The sequence below is a fragment of the Epinephelus lanceolatus genome, chromosome 4, assembly GCF_041903045.1.
Source record: "Epinephelus lanceolatus isolate andai-2023 chromosome 4, ASM4190304v1, whole genome shotgun sequence".
Taxonomy (NCBI): Eukaryota; Metazoa; Chordata; class Actinopteri; order Perciformes; family Serranidae; genus Epinephelus; species Epinephelus lanceolatus.
In genome coordinates this window covers 11,513,313-11,539,481 of record NC_135737.1, presented here as the reverse complement: position 1 = coordinate 11,539,481, position 26,169 = coordinate 11,513,313, and the positions used below count along the sequence as shown (strand labels likewise).

At 40.4% G+C, this 26,169-nt stretch overlaps 1 protein-coding gene across 1 annotated transcript; it reads left to right on the top strand.

Moving 5' to 3' along the window:
* Positions 1-1,270: 1,270 nt before the first annotated feature.
* On the top strand, positions 1,271-26,169 carry sae1 (SUMO1 activating enzyme subunit 1). The gene is made up of 9 exons (XM_033630378.2): positions 1,271-1,477; positions 2,532-2,643; positions 3,569-3,742; positions 8,930-9,075; positions 9,521-9,623; positions 12,385-12,490; positions 17,912-18,056; positions 21,728-21,797; positions 25,927-26,169. Exons 1-9 carry the CDS (start codon positions 1,377-1,379, stop codon positions 26,017-26,019), a joined length of 1,050 nt encoding a protein of 349 aa, XP_033486269.1. The 5' UTR covers positions 1,271-1,376; the 3' UTR covers positions 26,020-26,169.

Genomic DNA, 26,169 nt, shown 5'->3' with positions numbered 1-26,169 from the left:
TGTCATGCTAAAATTATGCATTATCATAATGATTGTTGTATTTTTCCTAGATGTTTTGATTATAGCCTTTGTAAACTGGCAGGCAATATAGCTGTGTCTCTACTTTGGCACCATTAAACTTTCACTGTATCCCTTGTCTATTGCCTTGTCTTTCATACAAGTGTGTCCTGGCCTTACTTGTTAATGTCAGTGGTGAGCTGCTGGGCCTCGGCAAGGTGCAGAGGCTCTGCATGAATGTAGTTGGCATGCCTCTGTGGCAAAAAGCCACCTGAGCCTGGGCCAAGCATGTTCACTCTTTGCGAATGGCATCTTCCAGATGCTCTCTGATCCTCTGCTGGTTGTCAATCTCACATGGAATCTATCCATTATCCACAGATACTTACATGTTTTTGGTTTGAGGATTGTAGACATTCAAGTCATTACATCTTCCTCCCGCTGCAAAACTTTTTTTCCTTTCACATCACTCTCTCTCTGCCAGATATACTCCAAATACTCATCATCTCTACCTTCCTCTGGCAGACTTAGTCTTCTGGACATACAGCTGAAGGGCTGCTTCTGTGACCTGGAACTGCTTCCGCACATCAGCCGTCTGCTCCAGGAGAGACTCCACCAAAGGCCGCAGGGACAGAAAATTGTTGTTCTGCTGCACCCGGCTGCATATGTCTGTGATGTTCTCCTACTGTCTGACTTTGTGTCCATTTACATGCCTCTCTCTCCCTCAGCCAAATATACACCATACTCATATACCCTACCCTGGCCAGTTGAGCTTCCATCTCTCTTAGCAATCTCGATCTTCTGCACATTTAATTGCTCCAGAAAAGACCAGGGCCCATGAGACAGTTAGCTGATTGGCTATATTCCTGTCTCAAGAGTAGACCAGGGCCCGTAGGCAGACAGCTGGAAGACAACTGTCCCACTTTCATCATGGCTATACATGTGTTTACAGTGTAATTCATGGAGGAACCCTTATGGATGTGAAAGTCAGATAGGGCAAGCTATCCACAGCTGGTCTGAAGCAATTTAACACCCACCATAATAGTTAAAACTATAAAGCAGCACAAAAATGTCATTTACGAAACCAGCATGTTCTGATCAGATTCATTACAAACACTAAGAGAACATGACATGTATCTTGGAATATAAATCAGCAAACTTAAACTAGAGACAATAAAGCGTGTTTGCATTAACCATTGTTACAGAATATCTTTTCTTAAACTCCTTTAACAACTTAGCCCAGCACTAAGCATGATGGGAAATGAGGGCCGTTCTGGTGACGTCATCATTCAGCGCCCATTCATCGGGACTGTGGCGGCATTTGAAACATCAATAAAAAAGGCTTCTCTACGCCGTGATCCTTGTTTTTAGAGTGGTCAAAAATGATCGATATGATCGAGAAGGAGGACCCGGTCATCAGCGAGGAGGAAGCGGCACAGTATGACCGCCAGATCCGATTGTGGGGGCTGGATGCACAGAAGAGGTGAGTTAGCTCGGTTAGCTCGTCAGGATAATAGGTGGAGGTTTTGAGTTGAGGTTTGGCACACACCAAAGTGTTTGATTTATCACGTTTCTTTTTGTATTTATACATTGTTGGGGCTTCATGATTATTGGAGGAGGCAGCGTGGAGAGTATTAATTCAAAATATCGATACTTGCATTGATCAGGATCTTTGCATTGTGTCCATCCATATGGACGTGCTTCGAGGGGTAAGCTGATAAAAGCCTGGATATCAATTCAGTCGATTTTTTGCTTGAACATACACGTGACGTATTTATAGTGAGTGGTCACAGAACACTTCAGCTTTATGTTATATAGAGAAAACAGCACTTGTAATGCTCCAGCAGATGAATTAAATAACCTTTATAAAGTATTTCACTGCGGGGAAGACGGTCTTTTATAAAACTGGGCTGTCTATGCAGGAGAAAGGCGGAAATACTTTTGAAAGTGGTGTTATATTACTAGAGAAAAAGGCTGTGGCATTTGCTATTGCTCAAGAGGTCGAAAACCTGCAACTACTAGAATGCACTGGTAGCTCTAGCTTGTTGCTTGTAATAGTAGCTGATTTTAGTTCACCTGTATGTTTTTGTTGAACTTGTCTCTTCAAATCTATGACCAGCAACTCTTGTGCAAAGTGACTTATTACTAATGAGCTCCGCAGTTCAGATAGAGTTTAAAGGGACAGTTTACCCCCAGATCAATAATACATATTTTTACTCTTACCTGCAGTGCTATTACCAGTCTTGATTGTTTTGCTGTGAGTTGCCAAGTGTTGGAGATATTGCCTGTAGAGGTGCCTGCAAGGGATATCTCCAACACTCAGAAACTCACACCTAAACAATCTAGATTAAAAAATAGCACTATGGGTAAGAGGAAAAATATGTATGTGTGGTTTGGGGGTGAATTGCCCCTTTAAATAACTACTTTGTTGCAAACACAACCCATACATCACCCATACAGTGAACAGCAATCAGATTTTCTTTGGCATGACATTCAGTCTGCATGCATGTTTTTTGTTTGTTTGTTTTTTGTAATAGGTTGCGAGGGTCCCGTGTACTCCTGGCAGGTTTAGGTGGTTTGGGGGCTGAAGTGGCCAAGAACTTAATCCTGGCTGGAGTTAAAGGACTCACTCTGCTGGATCATGAACTGGTACACATGCTGACACAGTGCACATACACAAAAACATTCTCAGGTGTGCTTTTCTGTGTTCTCATCAGAGTTCCCTGTCGCCTACAGAGTGGACTTGGTCATCACTTTAAATTTAGACATCTTTGTTTTCAGCTATCAACTTAACATTTGTGTGATACATAGCCCATAGACATAATTTAATAGCAAACGGCCTTCTGTGGCAGCTTCAGTTTTTGCAGTTTACAGTATGTCCACTAGATGGTGCCTGTGACAAAGTAAAAAATCTGTGATTTTCACCTTGCAGTGAGGAAACAGACAAGCTATTTTGCATCAATTTTAAGGCAGTTAACTTTTCAATAGCAGCTTCACTCTGGCTTTATATCACATTTGGAAGTGAATATTTAAAAGTCTGGTGTGTAAGATTTAGGGGGTTATATTTGCAACAATTGTTTACAGTATTCATAACTATGTTTTCTTTGTTTATAAATCACCCGAAAACAAGAATTTTTGTGTTTTTGTGACCTTAAAGGGACACATTTCTATCTACACACAGAGTGGGTCGTCTTCCATGGAGTCTTCCATGTTGTTTCTACCTTGGCCCACAACAGACAAGCCACACACAGACTCTAGATAGGGCCATCTGCATTTTTTTCCCTGCTGCAGCCACTGTTTCCTACACAGCTTGGCACATAGAAGTTTCAGATGTACAGCCTCACCACTACATGCCAATAAATCCTGCACACTAGACTTTTAATCTACAGCATGCATGTCTGTGCTCTCTGTGGTCCTGTGTAACTAAATAATTTATAAATATCTGAAATACATATATATTTATAAAACAAGCGAATTTCCAGTGGAGAGAAGTGTTCACTGGATTCTGCATTCTGTAAATCATCTTCAGCTAAATCCCTTCTGGCACAGCTCACTGTATTTGTGTGCCCCCCAGGTGTCGGAGGAGTCATGTCGAGCTCAGTTCCTGGTTCCGGTGACAGCTCAGGGTCAGAATCGAGCCCAGGCCTCTCTGGAGAGAGGGCAGAACCTTAACCCAATGGTGAAGGTTCATGCTGACCCAGGCAGAATTGAAGACAAACCAGATGACTTCTTTCTACAATTCGATGCAGTGAGTGGATGTGAACATTTATTAAAGAAAATCAAACCTGGGGCGTCATGGGCCCCCTGTACAAGGCTGTTGCCGCAGCGGTCCGTGTTCGAATCCAGCCTGTGGCCCTTTGCTGCATGTCCCCCCCCCTTTCACGCTTGACTATCCTATCTATAAAGGCAAAATGCCCAAAAAAATATCTAAAAAAAAAAAAGAAAAGAAAAGAATATCAAACCTAGACTGGGTAACTGAAAGACGGATGTACTCAGATTTGTTAGTGTCTGCATATAAATGGGACATTTTAGAGCTAAGATGAATGATTTGACTTAAAAGCACAGTCTTTCTGGCATAGGTTGGAACATGTTAAATTCATGTATCTTTGCTTGTGATGTACCTCCTCCTGCGATACTTAAAACTAGCGTGAGAATCCAGACTTTTTATTACCCAGTATGACCATGTTGCTTGTAGCCCACATCATATATCGAGAGTGGCTTCAGGACCAAAACTGCTTTAAGTTGATTTCTATAAAGTGCTGCAGTAATGTTATCAGCTTAGCTTTATTCTTCAGGAAACATTAATAGTGACATTTTTTCTTGATTCAGTTGTCTGTCTTACAGCTGGTTGTGATGTAAGTAGCCTGTTGATATAATTAGAGCAGTTGCTGTTTGAAAGCCTGTATTTGCCTGATATGCAGTGGGTGGAGAATGACCTTTTTGGTTGGCTATTAAAAAGCTTCACATTCATGTGATACTTTACAGAAAAGTCAGATGTGGAAGACAAATGATAAACAAACATGGACATCTTGCAGCAGCATAATAAAATATATAACTAAATGGCATTTATGATGGTTAGTATGGGTAACTACAAAAAGAAATATTTGAACATTGATGTTTATGTGCTGCTTTGTTTTTAGGACATCGGCTCAGAAACAGGAATTAAATTGAGATGAAACAATAACTATGATGCCTTTAATTTTTACATCCACACTGGGTTAACAGTGTGGGAAATATAGCACTGTCTTTGTCTTATTACGTGAATCAATTGTGTTCAAAAATGGAGGGATTACATGGAAGAAGGCTACAATTCCCACACTGTTGTCGACCCAAAATTAATGTGAAGAACCTTAAACACTGTGTCAGCTTTCAGGGTGTCATTATTGTATTTGTGTGCAGGAGTACAACTGCACCACGTTGAAGATAATAGGTTTTATTAAATCTAAGTCAAGCTCAGGTTGCAAGGCCTGTTTGGATATTCTGATTGAATCACCTGATGCTGGTGAAATTGCAAATTAGCAACATTATTTCTCTTATTGTATGAATCTAGGATGAAGGTTTTGATTCTCTGTAGTAGGACGTTGAAGGAGCAGTGTGTAGAATTCAGTGGCATCTGGATGGGAGGATTACAGATTGTATCCGGCTGAAACTTCTCCTGGTCAGGATTCCTTCAGTGTTCACTGATCAGGTTTTTACCATGTGCCAAATTATCTGCAGAGGTCTCTTCCTCTCCAAACAAACAGACCCTGTGATTTAAATTGGTAAAAAATACTTAATAAAGTAGTTTCCAATTACAAAACCTAAACTAGGGGGGAGAGGCAAAAACACAAATAGCCCTATGTAGAGCCAGTGTTTGACGCATCCTTTCTGGGCCACCATAGAAATGCGTGACTCTGCGGACAAAGACCTGCTCTATATATAGATACAAACAGCTCATTCTATGGTGACAAAAACACAACAGTTCTTACTTTCAGGTGATTATAAACTATAGAAAACATATTTAATTATATTATATTCCATTTCTGACAATATATCCCCCTAAATCCTACACACTGGAACCTTATATGTTGCTTTTTCAGTCACAAATATTGCATAAAAAAAATACTAAGAATAAAAAAACAAGTTTTGTGGTGGTTGATGCAAAAACATGGATGGCCCTGTCTAGAGGCAGTGTTTGGTTTGTTGTCTGGGCTACTGTAGAAACATGCTGGACTCCATGGATAAGGACCCGCTCCTATGTGTATATAAACCGCTCATTCTAAGGTCACGAAAACACTATTTTTTATTTTCAGGTGATTATATGCTAAAGAAAACATAATTATTCTATTCCACTTCTTCCAATACATCCCCCTAAATGCTACACACTGGACTCTAATTCTCGATGGATTTACCCATGGCAAAACATGATGACATAATTGGCACAATATAACTGATATTATGATTGTATTATCCGCATTAATTTCCACAAGCAGCTTTACACATGCTGGATCTCAGTTTTATCACAAGTAAATGTATCTGAACACCATCAGAGGACTGACAAAGATTTTTTCCCCCTCCTGTTGTGTCTGAATTGTCGGCAGCCTTCCTCCCTCTGGGGGTGCTGTGTGAAGGTCAGGAGGAAGGAGGGTGGTACATGGTAAGACGGAGAAAAAATAGCAGCAAGACAAAGTGAGGGCGGGATGAGATGGATGTTAGTAGGACAGGGGGAGGGAGGATGAGAGGGTAGCAAAAGAGAAGGCAGGGCATTTCAAAAAGCTCAAGATAAAATTAAAAAATGGAGAACAGAGGGGGTCTCTCTCTTTATCTCTCTACTGTAGACCACTCGTCACTTTTATCTGCTTCCAGGATGTATCTGTGTGTGGCTCAGTGGGAAGATGGAGGGTGATTAAAGTGGAGCGGTTGGAGTCTGGACACAGTTTTCATATGAGAAACCTAATTACTCAAGGATGGCATACAAAAGTACAGCTTACTCACTCTCTTTGCTTCTTTCAAGTCCTTTTTTTCTGCGGTGGTTCAGATTAGTTTCTTACAAGAGGGAAAAGAAAAAATACCACAAAGGAAATCATGACAGGCCGACAACGTGTTTCTTTTTCTTAGACATTCAAGTCACCTAAGAACTTGTTTTTCCATTCTTAGTGTTCCTTTCATTCAATGTTTATGATAAAACAAGCAACATTTAAAGCTACAATGTGTAGGCTTTCAGGGGATATATTGGCAGAAATGGAATATAATATAATAAGTTTGTTTTCTTTAGTGTATAATCACCTGAAAATAAGAATTGAGTTTTCATTACCTTAAAATGAGCTGTTCATATCTACATAGGAAACGGGTCGTCATCCACGTAGTCCACCATGTTGCACCATCATGTTTCTACAGTACCCCAGAACAGACAAACCAGACACTGGCTCTTTGATGACAAGTCGACCAGCATTGGAAAAACTGATTTTTAGCATGAAACTGCCTTAAGCACTGTTTTTACAGGTTTTAATGACCTGGTCTGTTTGTTTTGGAGAGGAGGAGACCTCTGTGGATAACTAATCTCCCAGTGAAAACCTCCTTAATAATGAACACTAAAGGAATTCTAACTGGGAGATCATGCTTGGCACATGGAGTAAGTTTCAGCTGGTTGCAATCTGCAGTCCTCACCACTAGATGCCAGTAAATCCTACACACTGCTCCCTTAAAGTGTGAAGTAAAAAAGATTATTTTTAGTCATCAAAAGAGTGTAACAGTCATAAACGTAACTATTTAGGACTGCATCACAGACATGCCAATAAAAAAATAGGTTTTTAATACAGTTTTTTAAAATAGCATAATCCATTTATTTTCCTCCCATCACTTCCTTGTTCCTCTGATGCTGTAATCACACACTTGTTCTGGGTCGAATAATGCTCACAGACTTTAGGAAAGGAAGAGGTGGAGGTTAATGACTGATGTTGTGCATCCACCAGGCTGTAAGAGTAGTTTTTCTTTTTATTAAAGATGAAACTGGGACATCTTGTTTATTGTAAATACAAATAAGTATTTGCAGTGTAGGACTCATTGATGCAGCATAAGTCTTATCAGTGAGCCGAGGGTGTTTTGGGTGTGCTGGACTGGGTCTGCAGGATAAGGTGGACCCAGCCCACTGATCAGTTGTTTACAGTCAGTCACCAGCCCACCAGCAGCACATTGTGTTGCTTTGCTGGCTGTAGCCTTGCATGGTGGTTTACTTGGGGAGGTGAACTGTGGCCAAAAGCTGCTGTGTGTGGCTGCTGCAGTAGGTGTGTCTCAGTCAGTTTGGTTGCTGATCAGCCACTTTTCACAGTTTGTTGTTCCAAGAGCTGAGCAGCCTGAAAGTAACTGATGGATTTGTTTTTGCAGGCAATTTTCAGATGTAAGACATGTCCATGTGTCCCTCAGGGATTAAAAGCTAGACAACAATATTGCTTGATATTTTTTGTTGTTGCAAGCTGTTTCGATGTTATGTTAATGGGAATGGAAATGAGCAAATAGCAACACAAAAACAAAGGGTGGCAGAGGAGGAGAAGGTGCCTGTCAGACCAACACAGTGGGGGAGTTCAGTTTCATACATTTTCATTTTTAGAAATTAAAGGTGCTGGAAGGTGTAGAAAATACAAATCTTACAGTAAATATAAACAGTACATGTTGACAGAAAGGGGGCATACAGCTGTACATCTCTGCTGTATACACACTGTAGCAGTAACAGCAAGACAGGATCTTTGTTTCCTATCCTGTCGCACTTGAGTCATTGCTCATTTGGATGGCGTCTCTCAAATGCTGTTTGCCTGACAACTGTTAAGTTCTCATCTTGGATTAAATCCCATTTTGACGTGTTGATGTTGAGACACAGAAAACTAGAACCAGAGTTGCAGAAGCTGCAAATATAGCCTGTCAAATTGAGATGTGTCTATGGACATGGTGAAAATACTGAATTAACTACTGATATTGGGCAAAGTTTCCTCTCAAAACAACTATGCCTGTTAGGCTGAAAGTTATTTTTCTCTTTGTCTGACACAGTGTTATAAAACCACTCTGAACGACATGCTCAATAAGCACTTAGGAACAATAAGCTCTCTATAAATGTGGTTACCAGGTTGTTGTCCTTGAAGTAGCCATCTTTCCAGCACAAATACTCATGCATTCAGCAATAATGGGAATTAGGGGAAAATCTGGTGTTTAAGCTAAAATTGGTTAAACAAATGTGAACCTATGATATGTGTAAATGATTGTTTATCAGTAAACCTCTCATCTTATGCATTTACTATATAAGTCAGTGATGATGGATGGATATTTGTTGGTGTATCTACAGTATACAGCTTAGAAGCACTTTGGCATTACTGGTTATACTGGTGACACTGGTAATTGATCTGATCTGGCAACACAGGAAGCCTCTCTGACCAGAACTTCCACTGCTTGTGTTTTTCCCCCTCAGGTTTGCCTGACAGGCTGCTCCAGAGACCTGATGGTGCGGGTGGACCAGCTCTGTTCTCAGCACAACATCAAAGTCTTCTGTGGGGACATCTATGGTTACTATGGCTACATGTTCTGCAACCTGGGACGGGAGCACAACTATGTAGAGTAAGTGTGAGTGTGTGCATGTGTGTGGTGACCATAACCTACTTTTATGGTCCAAGAGGCTTTTCTGTGGAGCACTTTTAGCTGAATATGTGTCCCAAATTTCAAGTCAGTTGTGCGAACAGTGTGAGAGGCATGTCGATTACAGTGCCACCATGGGGTCATTTGGGGTCACATTTCGTGGGAAGCATTTGCACATCATTTCCAGTTATTGGTCCAAGTTTCATGGCTCTAATTCATTCCCGCTCATGGGAGTTAACTAATTACCATCTTTCATAGTAGTATTGATTTAATTTGTAAAATTCATTTTCATGACATTAAACAGGTAAAACTGTTATTATTTCTGGTGGCAGGATGATTTCTCTTCAGGTCAAACTATACTATGCTGCTGCTCCACCGTTGTTTCCCAACAATGTAGGATATCTTTCTCTTTACTCTCTACTTTTAGGGAGAAACCGAAAATTGTGAAACCGACTGGAAATTTAACGGAAGACGGTCCAGAGACAAAGAAAGCCAAAGTTGACTCCAACGAGACCACCATGGTGAAAAAGGTAAATGTGTGCAACTATACAGACTGTTAGCCCAATACATATATTTTTATTTTATTCTACCAACCAACCTGATGATTTCCATTTATTTGGTTGAAAGGAGCAACTGTATGGGTGATGAATACAATGATATCCTTTAAATGGGGGCTAGAACAACAAATGCTATGATAGGAGGAGTGGAACATATTGAGAAAGTTTGACACTTATGATCATTTATGAGGTCTGGTCGGCTTGTTTCTTTCCTAATGAGTCCAAAATGAAATGTTGTCTCTTTTTTTGGTATTGCTTTATTATTTCTTACAAACACTAACTAGTTTGTAAGCGGTCTGCATACATATAATTATGAATGTATGTGTGTATATATATATATATATATATATATATATATATATATATATATATATATGTATATATATATATATATATATATGTATATATGTACAGTACAGGCCAAAAATTTGGACACACCTTCTCATTCAATGCGTTTTCTTTATTTTCATGACTATTTACATTGTAGATTCTCACTGAAGGCATCAAAACTATGAATGAACACATGTGGAGTTATGTACTTAACAAAAAAAGGTGAAATAACTGAAAACATGTTTTATATTCTAGTTTCTTCAAAATAGCCACCCTTTGCTCTGATTACTGCTTTGCACACTCTTGGCATTCTCTCCATGAGCTTCAAGAGGTAGTCACCTGAAATGGTTTCCACTTCACAGGTGTGCCTTATCAGGGTTAATTAGTGGAATTTCTTGCTTTATCAATGGGGTTGGGACCATTCAATTCAATTCAATTCAATTCAATTTTATTTATAAAGCCCAATATCACAAATCACAATTTGCCTCACAGGGCTTTACAGCATACGACATCCCTCTGTCCTTATGACCCTCACAGCTGATCAGGAAAAACTCCCCAAAAAAAACCCTTTAACGGGGAAAAAAAACGGTAGAAACCTCAGGAAGAGCAACTGAGGAGGGATCCCTCTTCCAGGACGGACAGACGTGCAATAGATGTCGTACAGAACAGATCAGCATAATAAATTAACAGTAATCCATATGACACAATGAGACAGAGAGAGAGAGAGAGAGAGAGAGATGCAGGTAATGACAGTAGCTTACAACAACATTAATGAAAGTACATAGCCTGTTAATAGGGATATATTGATCATATCTAATATATGAGTGTTAACTAAAGGAAAGACCTCCTTAAGTAGCCTAGTTGGGATGGGGTCTAAGAGACACGTTGATGATTTAGATGAAGAAATCACTGCGGTCAATTCTTGAAGAGAAATTGGGGAGAAGCAATCTAAATATATATTAGGTCTTACAGCTGTGTATGAGGTTAGATAGGTAGGCCTACCATCAGTTGTGTTGTGCAGAAGTCAGGTTAATACACAGCCGACAGCCCAATTGGACAACTGTTAAAATTCATATTAGAACCAATCAGCTAACTAAAGAAAAACCAGTGGCCATCATTACTTTAAGAAATGAAGGTCAGTCAGTCCGGAAAATTACAAAAACTTTAAATGTGTCCCCAAGTGGAGTCGCAAAAACCATCAAGCGCTACAACGAAACTGGCACACATGAGGACCGACCCAGGAAAGGAAGACCAAGAGTCACCTCTGCTTCTGAGGATAAGTTCATCCGAGTCACCAGCCTCAGAAATGGCAAGTTAACAGCAGCTCAGATCAGAGACCAGATGAATGCCACACAGAGTTCTAGCAGCAGACCCATCTCTAGAACAACTGTTAAGAGGAGACTGCGCCAATCAGGCCTTCATGGTCAAATAGCTGCTAGGAAACCACTGCTAAGGAGAGGCAACAAGCAGAAGAGATTTGTTTGGGCCAAGAAACACAAGGAATGGACATTAGACCAGTGGAAATCTGTGCTTTGGTCTGATGAGTCCAAATTTGAGATCTTTGGTTCCAACCGCCGTGTCTTTGTGAGACGCAGAAAAGGTGAACAGATGGATTCCACATGCCTGGTTCCCACTGTGAAGCATGGAGGAGGAGGTGTGATGGTGTGGGGGTGTTTTGCTGGTGACACTGTTGGGGATTTATTCAAAATTGAAGGCACACTGAACCAGCATGGCTACCACAGCATCCTGCAGCGACATGCCATCCCATCCGGTTTGCGTTTAGTTGGACCATCATTTATTTTTCAACAGGACAATGACCCCAAACACACCTCCAGGCTGTGTAAGGGCTATTTGACCAAGAAGGAGAGTGATGGAGTGCTGCGGCAGATGACCTGGCCTCCACAGTCACCGGACCTGAACCCAGTCCAGATGGTTTGGGGTGAGCTGGACCGCAGAGTGAAGGCAAAGGGGCCAACAAGTGCTAAACACCTCTGGGAACTCCTTCAAGACTGTTGGAAAACCATTTCAGGTGACTACCTCTTGAAGCTCATGGAGAGAATGCCAAGAGTGTGCAAAGCAGTAATCAGAGCAAAGGGTGGCTATTTTGAAGAAACTAGAATATAAAACATGTTTTCAGTTATTTCACCTTTTTTTGTTAAGTACATAACTCCACATGTGTTCATTCATAGTTTTGATGCCTTCAGTGAGAATCTACAATGTAAATAGTCATGAAAATAAAGAAAACGCATTGAATGAGAAGGTGTGTCCAAACTTTTGGCCTGTACTGTATATACACATGAAATCCGCACAAATCCAAATAAAATGTTTGAGTATAGAGTGAAGTTCACCTTCCATTGCAATTACTTTTTTTATTTTTTATTTTATTTTACCTCCAACCAATCAGACCGCCAGCTTCTGCACTCTAAAGGAGGCTCTGGAAGTCGACTGGACGACTGAGAAAGCCAAAGCCGGGATGAAGCGAACACCAGTGGACTATTTCATGCTTCACGGTACCTAAAGCGTCATTCATTAAGTAAAAATACTAAAGGTTTTTTTTTGTTTTGTTTTGTTTTTTTTCTGAAACAGTAACGGATTTTGGGATGTTTAAGATACTTTGAGCTGTAGTAACTGCGGCAGTGTTTCATTATTTGCGTTTAAAACAATCAGTGAGTGGAAATATAGTAAGGACAGGTTAGAGATGCTCCACTACCATTTTTTTCTTCCCAGTAGGAATTCCAATACCCGAACTTGCAAATCAGTCGATACCAAGTACCAATTCGAAATAAAAGCTGCAGACCATTAACCCTGTATGGGAAATGATTGCTGTCGTCATTTGGCATGGCTCTGGTTAAACATTTCGTAAAACATGAACAAAACGTACATTTAATAAATGCCATAGAGTTTTCTTTTATGATTTAATTTCACATTTTGCTAATGGCTAACAGTACACTATTAACTGAAAAGAAATTATTCTGCTCACTCAAAACAGTAGGTATCAGTGGCTGCACAACACAACCTGCTAAGTAGGCTATTTTTTTAGAGCAACAAAAAATAATTGATTTACAGAAATGTATTTATTTGGGTGTGAAACTACTTTAAGGATTATTAATAAATTATATTATGATGGATCAGTGCATAGATTTGTGTGCTCGACAATATCTGATCCATAATTTTCGGTAGTATTGGAGGCATTTCCGATACTGGTATTGGTATCTGAACGACTCCAGTACAGACTAATGGATAATGATAATTAGTTGTTGCATCTCAAAAAACTTAATTTTCTAGGTTTTGAAAAGTTTTGAAATTAGAGTTCTTTTGGGGGTGATATTTTTTTATTGTAGGCAACATTATCTTTAAATTCGTACCATTTTGTTCTACAAAATTAAAAGTATGAAGTGTTTTCTGAGAATTCTAGTCTTTTTAGACTTTGTAAAGATTTTGTAAAGAATTCACACAACACAATTATCAGTTAAAGCGGCAGTAGAGCAAGGAGAGGTCTTCTGACATTTCCATGTAGGAGGAAAGACATGAACAGAATTTCCGTACAGAGAATTGATCAAATATTACAAAGAATCCTGAGAGGTCCAAAAAAGAATAGAAATTTGAAACTGAAAATGCGTAGGAACCCCACAGCGAGACTGAAACATACCCTGAACATGCAAAGTCACTGGTTGTTAGTCAGCTGATAAGATGTCATTGCACGTGCATGGAAATTTATGTTTAGAAATTTTGTTTACTTATTTATTCAATTAGTCTTTTGACAGGTACGGTGCATATAAATAACAATAGCATTAACGTTAAATGTCGTTTGAGAGAGAACTGCTAAATGTCAGGCTTGGCCAAAAGATGTTGGTGGGGTTTAAGAAGAAAATTAACAACAAACTGGGACTTCAATTCAACCAGCAATTTTGATGATAAAAAAGAATATTGTCATGCTGAGTTGCACGTGAATAATCACCTGCGAAATATTTAGAAACCATCAACGCAAAGGAATTATTTGACCCATTAAATAAATCTTAAACCTGCCTTCCTGTTTTTGAGGTTATTTATGGTTTCTGATGACCTTCTCTTAAGAGTTGTTATTGTCCCTCCTGTCACCTGGCCCTGCACCATGCACACACACACACACTCACTACATGGCATGCTAGTTTCCATCACAGGCTGTCCATGGCCAGTCATGTGCACGGAGCGTAGAATAGAGAACAGCCTGACACCTACACTGCATGACAACAAGCATATAGAACAGGAAATAACTAGAAAAAGGGCATTGGGTGCAGACTTAAATTATGAAAGCATTTTCTATGCATAAATGTTTAAATAATGAAAATTCAGTTAAATGTATGCAGGATGCACAGTTCACAAAGACTACATGGAACAATGCAGTTCTGCAAGTTAATATCCTATTTTTTTTTTTTTTTTAATGTATAGAATTTATAATTTTATAGAATTTTTTATGTGTGTGTGTATATATATATATATATATATATACATATATATATATATATGTGTGTGTGTGTGTGTGTGTGTGTATATATATGTATATATATTCCTCACTAACCAGGATTTGGTTGCAAAGATCATTACATATTTAAAAAGCTGTTAAATTAAATTATGTGATTGTCTAATTTGCAGGTACATATGGAACAACAAACAACCTAGGTTAAAATTAAAATCCTCCACCCTGCAGCACACTTAATAGAGGTCTGGCTCTGCCTAACATGTATGGTTCCATGGAGCAAAAAAAAGCAACAACTAATTGGAGTTCAAAGACAGCAGGACCTCGCCGTCTCAGGTCTCAATCTGAAGAAGTACATGTTTAGTTTTGGTGCTGTCATCACCAATACAATAGCTAACCTTAGACAAGTGGAGGAGCATTTACATTACACCAATAAGTGAGATTTTCAGAACTCATAATGACATAACATGCACATACTATGTTTGTTTGTAAGCAGTTGAATGAGAAAGGTATATATACTCTAAGCCACAGATACAACTCAAAAGGTGTTTTAACCCTTTAGGGTCTATCTACGTCCCAACCCTCAACTACGGTCATGAGCTCTGGGTAGTGACCGAAAGAATGAGATTGCACATACAAGCGGCCGAAATGAGTTTCCTACGTGGGGTGGCTAGACTCAGCTTTAGAGATGGGGTGAGGAGCTTGGACATCTATAGGGAGCTCAGAGTAGAAACGCTCTTCCTTTGCGTCAATAGGGGTCAGTTGAGGTGGTTCGGGCATCTGATTGGGGGGGCCCCCCTGGGCACCTCCAGTAAGAGGTGTTCTGGGCACGTCCCATTGGTAGGAGGCCTGAGGTAGACCCAGGTCATGCTGGAGGGATGGCATATCTCATCTGGCCTGAGAACGCCTTGGGGTCCCCCAGGAGGAGCTGGAAAGCATTGCTGGGGAGAGGAACTTCTGGGGTGCTTTGCTTGGCCTGCAGCCCCCATGACCTGGCCCTGGATAAGCGGATGAAAATGGATGGATAGGACAGGGATACTCAACTTGTTTTGCCTGTGGGCCACTTTTGCAAAGTGACAGGAGGCCAGGGGCCAGTCGCAGCAGACCCACACAGGTCAGGTATGTGCAGAGGCATTTCCAGGATTAGAGGACATTCAGGCCTTAGCCTGGACCTCTGTGAGGGGTGCAGCGGACCCTCCCCTGGCACTTTTTTAAAGAGACAAGGTCTGTTTTGATTCTTTTTTATGCATTCTGTTACCATATGCGTATTAAAAGTGCTGTTGATTTTCCAAAGACCTCCCTTTTCTTTTATCTACAATTATGCATTGCTCTTAAATGTTATGGAGCCCCATGCGGAGAAGGTCCTGAGGCACACACAGTAATTAATTTGATTTCCGATTCCCCCTTCAGAGGACTGGGGTCTAGGATTTATACCAATCTAACAGATGCATGCGTAGGAGAACTTCCAATCATTAGAAAATGGGAAGACGATATAACCTCTGAGGAAAACACAATTTTTTGGATTGCAGTCTGGAACAATTCTTTTAGATGTTCAGAGAACCAACATTTGGTTTATGCAACTTTATATTTGTACTCCACTATGTCTCACAGGTAAATATTGTATTTTTTTTACTGCTCTATATTTGTCTGACAGTTTAAGTTGCATTTAAGATTACAGTTTTCATCCCCTTCCTGCCCAGTGAAAACCATTGTTGTGGTTTTCTTCATTTTGTATGGACATTCAACATGAGTTTCAACTTTCTGACAATATCTGCTGTCTGCAGGTTCATCCAACCCTTTAGTCTTGGTCCTCTGTTTCCAATTCATGTATGGATTTATCACTTCCTGCCCTCCATTTGAATTCCCTGCATCATACTTATAGCGTGACTGCAAGCAAGCTATTAGCACTGCCAATCCAAAAACATTAGATTTAATAAGAAAACACCAAAGCATGGAATATTTTATCGCACTATAAGTACTTAATGTACTTTTAGTAAAAAAAAATTTCCACCACTGATTGTAAACATCTTGGCTGGTTAATTTTAGGTGTGCCAGCCATCATGACCCTCTTAACCCCCCACTGTGAAAGTAGCCTCACCCTGTCTTCAAGTTGATGTCTGAGTGGAAACACGCCTAGTTGTTGTTATTTTATTTAGTGGATGTGAGACAGGAGGCAGTGTTATTATTCCTTTGCTGTTTCTATAATTGGAGCTAGCGGTTGTTGTTTTGGGTGACAGATGAGGAAGTGGCTCTTCCTCTGTTACAACTGCTTCCTGTCTGACTAGGAACAGTCGGGTGATCTGAAGTGTGTGTGTGTGTGTGTGTGTGTGTGTGTGTGTGTGTGTGTATCCTTATTATCATTTGTATGTTTGATCTATATAATTAGTTTTTTTTTAATATGGAGCAGCCTGAATAGATGAGACTCTCTCAAAGCATGTCTTGCTTTGACAAACAGTCAGATATTCTTCACCTAGCTTTGTCAAAGGAACATGAACTTTCACTCTTTCTGTACAGATGTTGTCTAAATCAGAAAAACATATTTTCTTCTGTATTTAACCTTCATGTGCAAGTTTCAACATAAAGGGCCATCTTAAATATTTCCCCTCTGATTTTAATCTTTGTACGAATCACTCCTACATGTGTAGGTTTAGAGATGCTATCGTTGTTCTATCCATGAGCACATTATTATTTTCTGTTATGAAATTCTGTTTGATTTCCTGCCTGGCACAGACCTGATGTCATGGGTGCCAGTCTTTAACTTTTTACTAACAAAAGTTTCACTGATTAAAGGGCAGAGCTGCTGAGGTGTGAAAGTGACTCATTGCCATTGCTTGTGTGTCTGTGTGTGTGTGTTTGTATGAGTGTGTGTCACGCTGGTGGAAATGGTCGTGGGAGGACTTGACTTCCTCATGTGGTTTAAGTTAATGGACGAACAGGAAATGTGGGGGTGAGGTGTTGATGTGTGCGTCTGTGTGGCACCGGTGGAGACGTTGGTTATTTGAAATATTGCTCATGACCAAATAAAGTGCACGCTTTTGATTTTTCATTTCTCAATCAGTCCTGCAGTTGACTCTAAGACACAGGAAAGGGTTTTTTTCCCCCGCCCTAATATTCTTTCTGAACATGTGTAGGTGTGTGTGTGCATGCTATGCAATCTGTGTGTGCACGCTCTTAATTTGATGTGGGGAAGCGTAGGCCTAATCGGATGAAATGGTTGATGGTGCAACCACATGCAGATCTTATCCTGTTTCAGAGATGAGATGCCGTCTTTCCATAAGATGATAATTTACTGTGGAAGTCTCTTGAAAACGTGATGATATTATAATGGCGCAACAGATTATATGGAAAATATTGCTTTCGAAAAATGGTATAAACTTGTTTCCAGCCTCTAAGATGTTGCTTATCTCTGTTTATACTTCTCCTGCTTCCTGTTCTCCCTTTCTCTTTTTTGCCTGTCTTCCCTCCATCTCCACAGTTCTGTTAAAGTTTCGTACCGACAAAGGCCGTGACCCTGAACCAGAGTCCTTTGCAGAGGACAGTCAGCTCCTGAGGCAGATTCGCGATGACGTCCTGGAGGCCTTGGCAGTGAGCAGTGACCTCCTGAATGATGACTTCATCAGGTATAAAGTGTCTTCACGTGTGACTTTAATTTTACACAAGCATGACACTGAATTGATACATTGCTCAGATAGGAAGTGGAGGCTTGTTTGCATTTCAACTGAATAAAATGCTGAAGTATCTTGAAAACAAGATAGTTAGTCTTTAGTCCGGCACTCCATTGACTAATGAGCTTTAGTGCCACATATCAATGTGGTATCCATTTAGAGGTGGTGAAATTTAAGTGTTTTGTGTTGTAAAAGTCTTGTCTTTATTTTATTTTCTGTTGGCTTTGCTGACAGATAGCCAACTAGCTGCGTTAACATGCGGCAGCATGGTGCTCAGTCCCCACTCTTTGGTCTTGTCTTGAAAGCAAGTTACTCTGCTAGGACTGAGTCAGGTGGGAGCCAGCTAGCAGTGCTGTTTATTTGGTGATTACTACTGAAAACATGGTAGCCACCCTCCAGTCTCCCCTCAGGTTGCACTGGTGAGTAAATGGCTTCATGTTGAGCGACAAAACTCCTTCAGCACCGTTAACCACTGCATGTTAGCACCACTAGCCATACTGGCACTGCTAACAGTGATAACATAGTTAACAATGTTAAAGGGAGTTTGCTGCTTTGCTTGTGTTGCATACTCACCGGGGCTACCTAGGAGAAGACCGCAAGGGGACTGTAGGGACTACTATCAATTAAGCCTGAGCCTGAGATGGGCCCATCTCAGGCTCTTCTACCCTCTGCCCTGCTATGCTCGACCACTTTGAGCCTCTGTCCCTCTCCCAAATCTCAGATGTAGTCAGTCATCTGCGGCCTACAAAATGCCCCTCAGACAGTATACCCCCCCATCTTCTCAGGGAAGTATTTGACTCAGTTGGAGATACTGTCTTACTGCTGATCAACACCAGTCTCAGTTCAGGCTGTGTCCCCATAGCCTTTAAACATGCTGTGGTGAAACCTTTAATCAAAAATAAAAATCTGGATCCCTCCATCCTCTCAAACTTTAGGCCCATATCTCAGCTCCCCTATTTATCCAAGGTTCTAGAGAGAGCAGTATATAACCAATTGCAGTCTTTTTTAGCCCAGCACAACATTCATGAAAAGTTCCAGTCTGGCTTCAAACCTAGACATAGCACCGAAACTGCCCTGCTGAGAGTCTTTAATGACTTGATTTTAGCTGCTGACTCAGGTAACTCTGTCATCCTGATGCTTTTAGACCTGTCAGCCGCCTTCGATACAGTTGACCACGCGATCCTGCTACACCGCCTCGAGCAATCCGTGGGCATTACAGGCTCCGCCCTTAGCTGGTTCAGGTCTTATCTGACGGATCGGACTTTTTCTGTGCAGTCAGGTCACTTTTCTTCTGCTGCAGCCCCACTGACCTGCGGAGTCCCCCAAGGCTCCATCTTGGGCCCTGTTCTTTTCTTGTTGTATATGCTGCCTCTAGGTGATGTTTTCAGAAAGCACAAGATTTCACTCCATTGTTTTGCTGACGACGTCCAGATTTGCCTGCCACTAATGTCTTTAAGCAAGGAAGCAATGCAACCTCTATTGGATTGTTTAAGTGATGTCAAATCTTGGTTGAGCTCCAATTTCTTGAATCTTAATGAGTCTAAGACAGAGTTTATCCTGTTTGGTGGCCACATGTCCCCACGCAGCTCCGCAGATTTCCTGGGCCCCCTGAACCCCAACATTCGTTCCTCTGTAAAGAATCTCGGGGTGGTTTTTGATAGCCAATTCAAATTTGACAAACAAATCAGTGCTGTTGTCAAAACTAGCTTTTTCCAGCTACGTCTTCTAGCCAAAACCAAGCCCTATTTCTCAGCTGCAGACTTTGAAAGGGTGATCCATGCCTTCATAACCACCAGATTAGATTATTGTAACTCCCTTTATGTTGGCCTGGATCAGTCCTCCCTCAACCGTCTACAGTTCGTCCAGAACGCTGCTGCTCGCCTCCTCACAGGCAAGAAAAAGCGCGACCACATCACGCCAGTTTTAGCCTCCCTCCACTGGCTCCCGGTCCATTTCCGTATTGATTTTAAACTTCTTTTAATTGTTTTTAAAGCCCTCAATGGTCTGGCCCCTCTGTACCTCTCTGAGCTCCTTTTGCGCTACACCCCAACCAGAACCTTAAGGTCTTCGGACCAACTACTCTTGGTGGTGCCAAAAACCAGACTCAAGTCTCGGGGTGACAGAGCCTTCGCAGCGGCTGCCCCCAGCACAATGATCTCAAATCTTTGTTTTATTTTTTGTTTTGTTTTTTTTAAATTGCTATTTTAATGTCTGCACTGTTTGCTCTGTTTTCTTATTGTTGTCTTCTACATCTATTCTATTTTATTATTGATGTTGTTTTAACTCTGTACCCACCTATGTGCAGGACTTTGGTCGACTGCCGTTGTTTTAAATGTGCTCTAGAAATAAATCCTGACTTGACTTGACTTGACTTGACTTGACTTGACTTGACTTGACTTGACTCGTTCAAAGAATCCATGTCGAAGTCCAATGTTGCGTTTCTTATGATGATTTATTAACCAAACAACTGACAAACTAAAGTGAATAAAGATTACAGTCAACAGAAAATATCAGAGCCAACACTCACCCTCTTTGTCTAACAAAACCCTCAGGCCAGTGAAAGAATAGGTAAAATAATATGTAACCACAACCACATCCTCACCAGTGCCAATTACCACCGGAAGTGAAAGTGACCAAAAGAATGTGCGCAGCCTAACAAATAATACACAACAGAGGTTAAATACACATTTTGGCTCCCACAGGGACCACAATGTTTTTGGTGGTATTCACCAAATAAGCAGTGCAGCTAGCTCCCACCAGACCCGGGTGGTGAGCGGTGCAGCAAACTGAAGAGTGGTGAAATTGACCTATTGAAAGACATGTGTAACCGATAACCAAGTAACAGTTACCCATTGACATCCCTAATACATATACATATATACCTCCCTGTTGTAACTTCAAGGGAAATGGAACCCCAAACATAAACTTAAACAAGTGTGTGATGGAAGTACTTATTTCTACAATGCCTGTATTTCAGCAAGTATGAAGACATGCACAAAAACAGGTTGTCATAGATGTAAAGGGTTTTAATTTTTAAGCACTTTCACCAAAACATGTGCAGTGTCCACCGTAGAACCTGTTACATGGTGGGAAAAAAATGCCATCTATGTAAAGGTTATATAAAAGTGTACATTTTCCATGATTTAGTCCTTTTTTAAAAATAGACAGATAGATGTTTCACTTTAACAGTTTAATGTTTCAGATTTATCTTACTGCAATGCAAGAAAACCTGCACTAGTGAGTTTGTGATTTACAATCATGAGCGAAGTAATGCTGGTGAGGGTTTAGTTACTATCGTTCACACTGTGGAGATCAGAAAGATGCAGTGCATTAATGTTTGTTTGTTTTTTTTTTACTAAAGTCTGTGGCCTAACTAGCTTCACATTAGTGATTTGAGACTAAATAACTTCCACATCTACACAGTTTACCTTCATCTGTGGAAGGGGGTGATCGGCAACTAATTAACCCAAGGTTTTGAGCTTCCTCCGTCAGTGAAATGCTGTTTAGTGTGAGTCTGTCTCTGCAGTAATGAAAACACAAAACATAAATCAGATGAAGATTTTTCTATATTTAACTTTCTCAGTTTCTCATCAACATCACGTTTCTTTTTACGGTTTGTCTTCTAGCTACTGCTTCTCTGAGATGTCTCCAGTGTGCGCTGTCGTGGGAGGAGTTCTGGGACAGGAAGTTGTAAAGGTACGCTTGTTAACAATAGGAGGCTTTTTTATAATTGCATACCACCATATAGGAGCTTCATAACTCCAGGAAACAATCTGAAGAGGTAAATGTTACGGACTACGATGCATCTCATCATATTCACTCTGCTTTAGTTAATGATGGCCAGTCTGGTGTGTGAGGGACTCAGTCAGCTGACAGGTGGCCACTCAGCTGGTTCCTGGGTCAGCTTCAGAAAAACGGCAGCGACTCTTCTCTGTGCAGAAGTGATTTTCACTGTGACCACAGTGAAACTCAGTGTGACGCTCTGGCAGCAGCCTCTCACACGAGTAAAAAAATGATATAGTCCTCAAGCTGAACACATGAAAAACTGATTGGTGTTTGAGCAGATAAAAACATTAGTAGGAAATCCAGTGGAAAACGTATAACTGAACAGTTACATTAGAACCATTTGTACATATAGTATCCCTCAGAAAATAGTTTAGAGCCTGACTGATAAGGGATTTTTGGTGATATTTGATAGTAAACTGTAAGTAATCTGTACATTGGTTATTAGGATTGTGGATCTTTGCCACAATCCTAATAACCAATGTACAGATTACTTACATATCTGATATGTACCGTGGCAGGATATTGAACAATAAAGTTGTCAGTGTTGCCAACTTGATGACTTTCTTGCTAGATTTAGTGACTTTTCAGACCCTCTCAGCGACTTTTTTTTTAAAAAAGCAACTAGTGACAAGTTTTGTGATTTATTCAGACCATTAAAGAGAGAAATATATGATAGGTCATTTTCATGCATGCTGCTCATAGTAATCGCAGTCCACAGCTCTTCTGCCATCAGCACAGGATCTCTTTCCCTATCCTCTTGTGCTGTGCAATAGTTATCAAACAGGTGGGAGAGGAGGAGACACCACTTGCCATGAGAGTTCAGTTGTAGTGACTATCTAAAGTTACATTGACGCTCTCACTCTTTGGACTGGAAACACAAGAAAGCAGTTCACTATATTATAAGCACCATACCTCTCGTGCCACTCAAATGTTTTGTTGAGGATTTTTCTATTGAATCTAATTCAGTGAGGTTTTAATGCCTGTCTTAATGCGCGATGATGTCACCATTATACAAATGAGCATCTGGTGACTTTGGAAAAGAGTGGGCAAGGCTGACTTTATTGTCAGTGAACTGCAAACTTGAGTGAAAATTAAATCCTTAGAAATTGTTTGACAATTTGAATGGGGTTTGGCGGAGCATTCATGATGACAGTGATGTTCAAGTAATTTAGTAAATAAGCCAAGTTACCCCTCTAAGCTAATGCGTGCTAACTACGGTAAGGACGGACAAGAAATGTGCAGCATGTTTTGCCGACACTAGGTATCAAACAAAAGCCAGATTGTATTGTACTAAGTTATTGTGAGCTGTAAATTCACCACTTCTAAGCACAAGGCAAAGGATAATGTTAGCAAAGCCTAGCAAAGTAGCAAAGCCTCTCTAACTTCGGCCTGCTGCCTCCATCTAACTTAGACTCACCCTGGGTCTGGGTCCACAGCTGCCTGTATCAGAGAGCAGCATGAAGGTGAGGAGTGCTCATTCTGCAGCTAAATTTTGGGACTGAAATGTCCCCAGAAGTACACTGCAAAACAAAACAATTGCTCAACTTGAAGAATCTCAGTCAACTGGGGGATCTCAACCTATGATTCAAATCTTCCCCTTTCAGGGGGCAGCTCTAGAATATATACAGTTGAAGCTAAAAAAGCAGCACAAAGACCTTGTTTGAATTCAGAAACTCTGTTGCTGAATTTAAGCAAAAATGACTTGAATGTATTGAAAAGAATTAAATAAGACTTTGATGTGCAGCTTGATGTGTAAGTCTGTTAGTTTCCTCTGATGGAATTCACAGACTCAGTATGGTAACTCAGCTCATTAAGATTCATGTGGTAGATAAAAGCAGTATCATTATGGACTGCTTCTTCAGTGCATGACCTGAATAAGATTTCACTGAACAGATTAAAAACTGCTGTGTTCAGGGTGACCTCAGGCTGATGTTAAGAGGAGTTCAGGTCTGTGTGTGTGTGTGTGTGTGTGTGTGTGTGTGATGGGACGGGACTGACTGCATTACAATGGCACAAGGCCAACTTGCTGTCTCTATGATGATGATGAAACTCACTGCAACTGGCCAACAGATGTCTCGCAGGGTGAATCTGACTGATTTCACTCACTCTCAGAAAACTGAGCTCACCTTATGGACTGAACTTTGAGTGTGACAGACGGGGTTGTATGGGTTTGCATGCTCTAACAAAGATGAAAAAATGGGCATAAAAATGTTTTCCTCTGGTCGTACTGGTCTGTACATTGAAATTATAACAATGTTACAGTGTTAGCTGCCAAAACATTTTGTGGCATCAGATGAATTTTCACATTCTAAGTCATTACTTGATCATATACACAACCACTCAAAAGTTTGGAATCAGCTGTTGTATTGATGTTTCTCTTCTTTCCCTCAATAATAACTTTTCGAACAGAGATAATAACAATAAAATTCAAACACCAGATGTATTGTTTAAATTTTACATAGTTTTAGATTAATCAAATGACACAAACTTCCATTTACTCGATGTCCCCACAGAGTTGCATGGCAGGGGAGAGTACTGTGTAAACTTGGATTCAGAATTTGTTTTTGTGCAGGGCTGTTGGCTGTGATGTAATTTCACCGCGGTTTTTAATGGTGACTCAGCAGCACATATGTGGTGTTACTGCCATTTTTTTGTTGTTTTTGCAAATTACTTAATATATCCTGATTTTAGTGCTTTATAAATAAGCTTTATCTTTAGGCTATTTTTAGATATATTGTTGCTTTTTAAATGACAAAGATGACACAGTTTTTTTTAAAAAAAATAATGTAGTACTTGTTAATTGGTCAATGCAGAGCACACAAGAGCAATGAGGCAAAATAAAGGGCACAGGCTTTTTTCAGCTGAGACGCTTTGGTTGCGTCTCGTCGCTATGACACAGAATATCCGTGGGAGTAAAAATGTCAGCACAAGGTAGAGTACCTGCTCTGGATGAAGGGAAGGCTGAAGCATGTTGGGAGAGAGGATGGACCCGCTGGTCTATGTGGGTTCAGTATTAATTTCTCCTCCATTGTTGTAGATCAGCAATGAGATGGTTGATCTTTGTGGTATTTGTCCCACCCTCCTTCACTGTGACTGCACAGCTGGGTAAAATTGACTGAAGAGCAGCTGCAGGGTTTTACCCAAAGTTGAATGGATTTTCAACCCTTGGTGATCAGACAAAAATGGCAGACGTGCTTCAGCACAGAAAAGAAGCTCAGTGCCTTGTCAAGGTGCTGGAATGTGTAGCAGAGAAGGACAAGGAACATGGACATAGCAGTTTTGGCAGTTGCTTTGCCATTCCTTGTGGCTGGCTCGTCAGTGCTGCTGTTATTGTGTCAGCCCATTTCCCCAGTCCAGAAAAGCATCAGTGACCCTCAATCATTGCTGAAGTACATTGGTGCAATTGGTTTCTAAATATTGAGTTAGTGCGTTTTTCTTTGGGCCCTCTGCAGTCTACTTACTTCTATTGCGTAAGTAGACTGCAGTTTGAAGAGGAGCTTTGCCAAAGCAACATGTTGCCTGTTAATTCCAGCTTGTTAGAGGTATTATTGTACACTTGACAATGAAAGAAGAACCTGTTTCTATGTAAATCTGCACACATTTTGATGTTAAGCTTCCAGTTTCTCTTAGCAATGACTGCTGATTTCTTCTGTTCTAATGTTACTGTTGGGGATCTTTGTCTCTTTCAGTCGTCAGTCTGGTACAGCCTTGTGTTCTCCATGTTTAAAACATATATACACACACACACACACACACACATATATATATATATATATATATATATATATATATATATATATATACATACATACCTGTGTGTGTGTGTGTGTGTGTGTGTGTGTGTGAAGAGGACTTTCTGCAACCTAAAATTATCAAACATACAGAGTAGTCCTCTCACATATCTGACTGGACCCTATCAAGCTTTGTGGCAGAAGATTACAAACTTCTGAATGGTAGTGTATGTTGTCACGATATGACCTCAGTGGCTCATTAACAAAAGTGTCCTTTATGTTTTTTTTCTCTCTGTCTTTCCCCTCAGGCTCTCTCGCAAAGAGACGCTCCACACCGGAACTTCTTCTTCTTTGATGGTCGTAAAGGCAGCGGCATGGTTGACTACTTTGGACCAAACTAAACGGTTAAACATAAATGAACGTCCAGAAAACTTTTGTGTTTTCCTCAGTTTGTTCTGTCAGATCATTTATATCAGGTCTTGCTCTATTAAATTAGTCTGTTGTTTCATTTTTTAAAAGAACATTTGCTAATAAAACATTGTTAAGTAAAA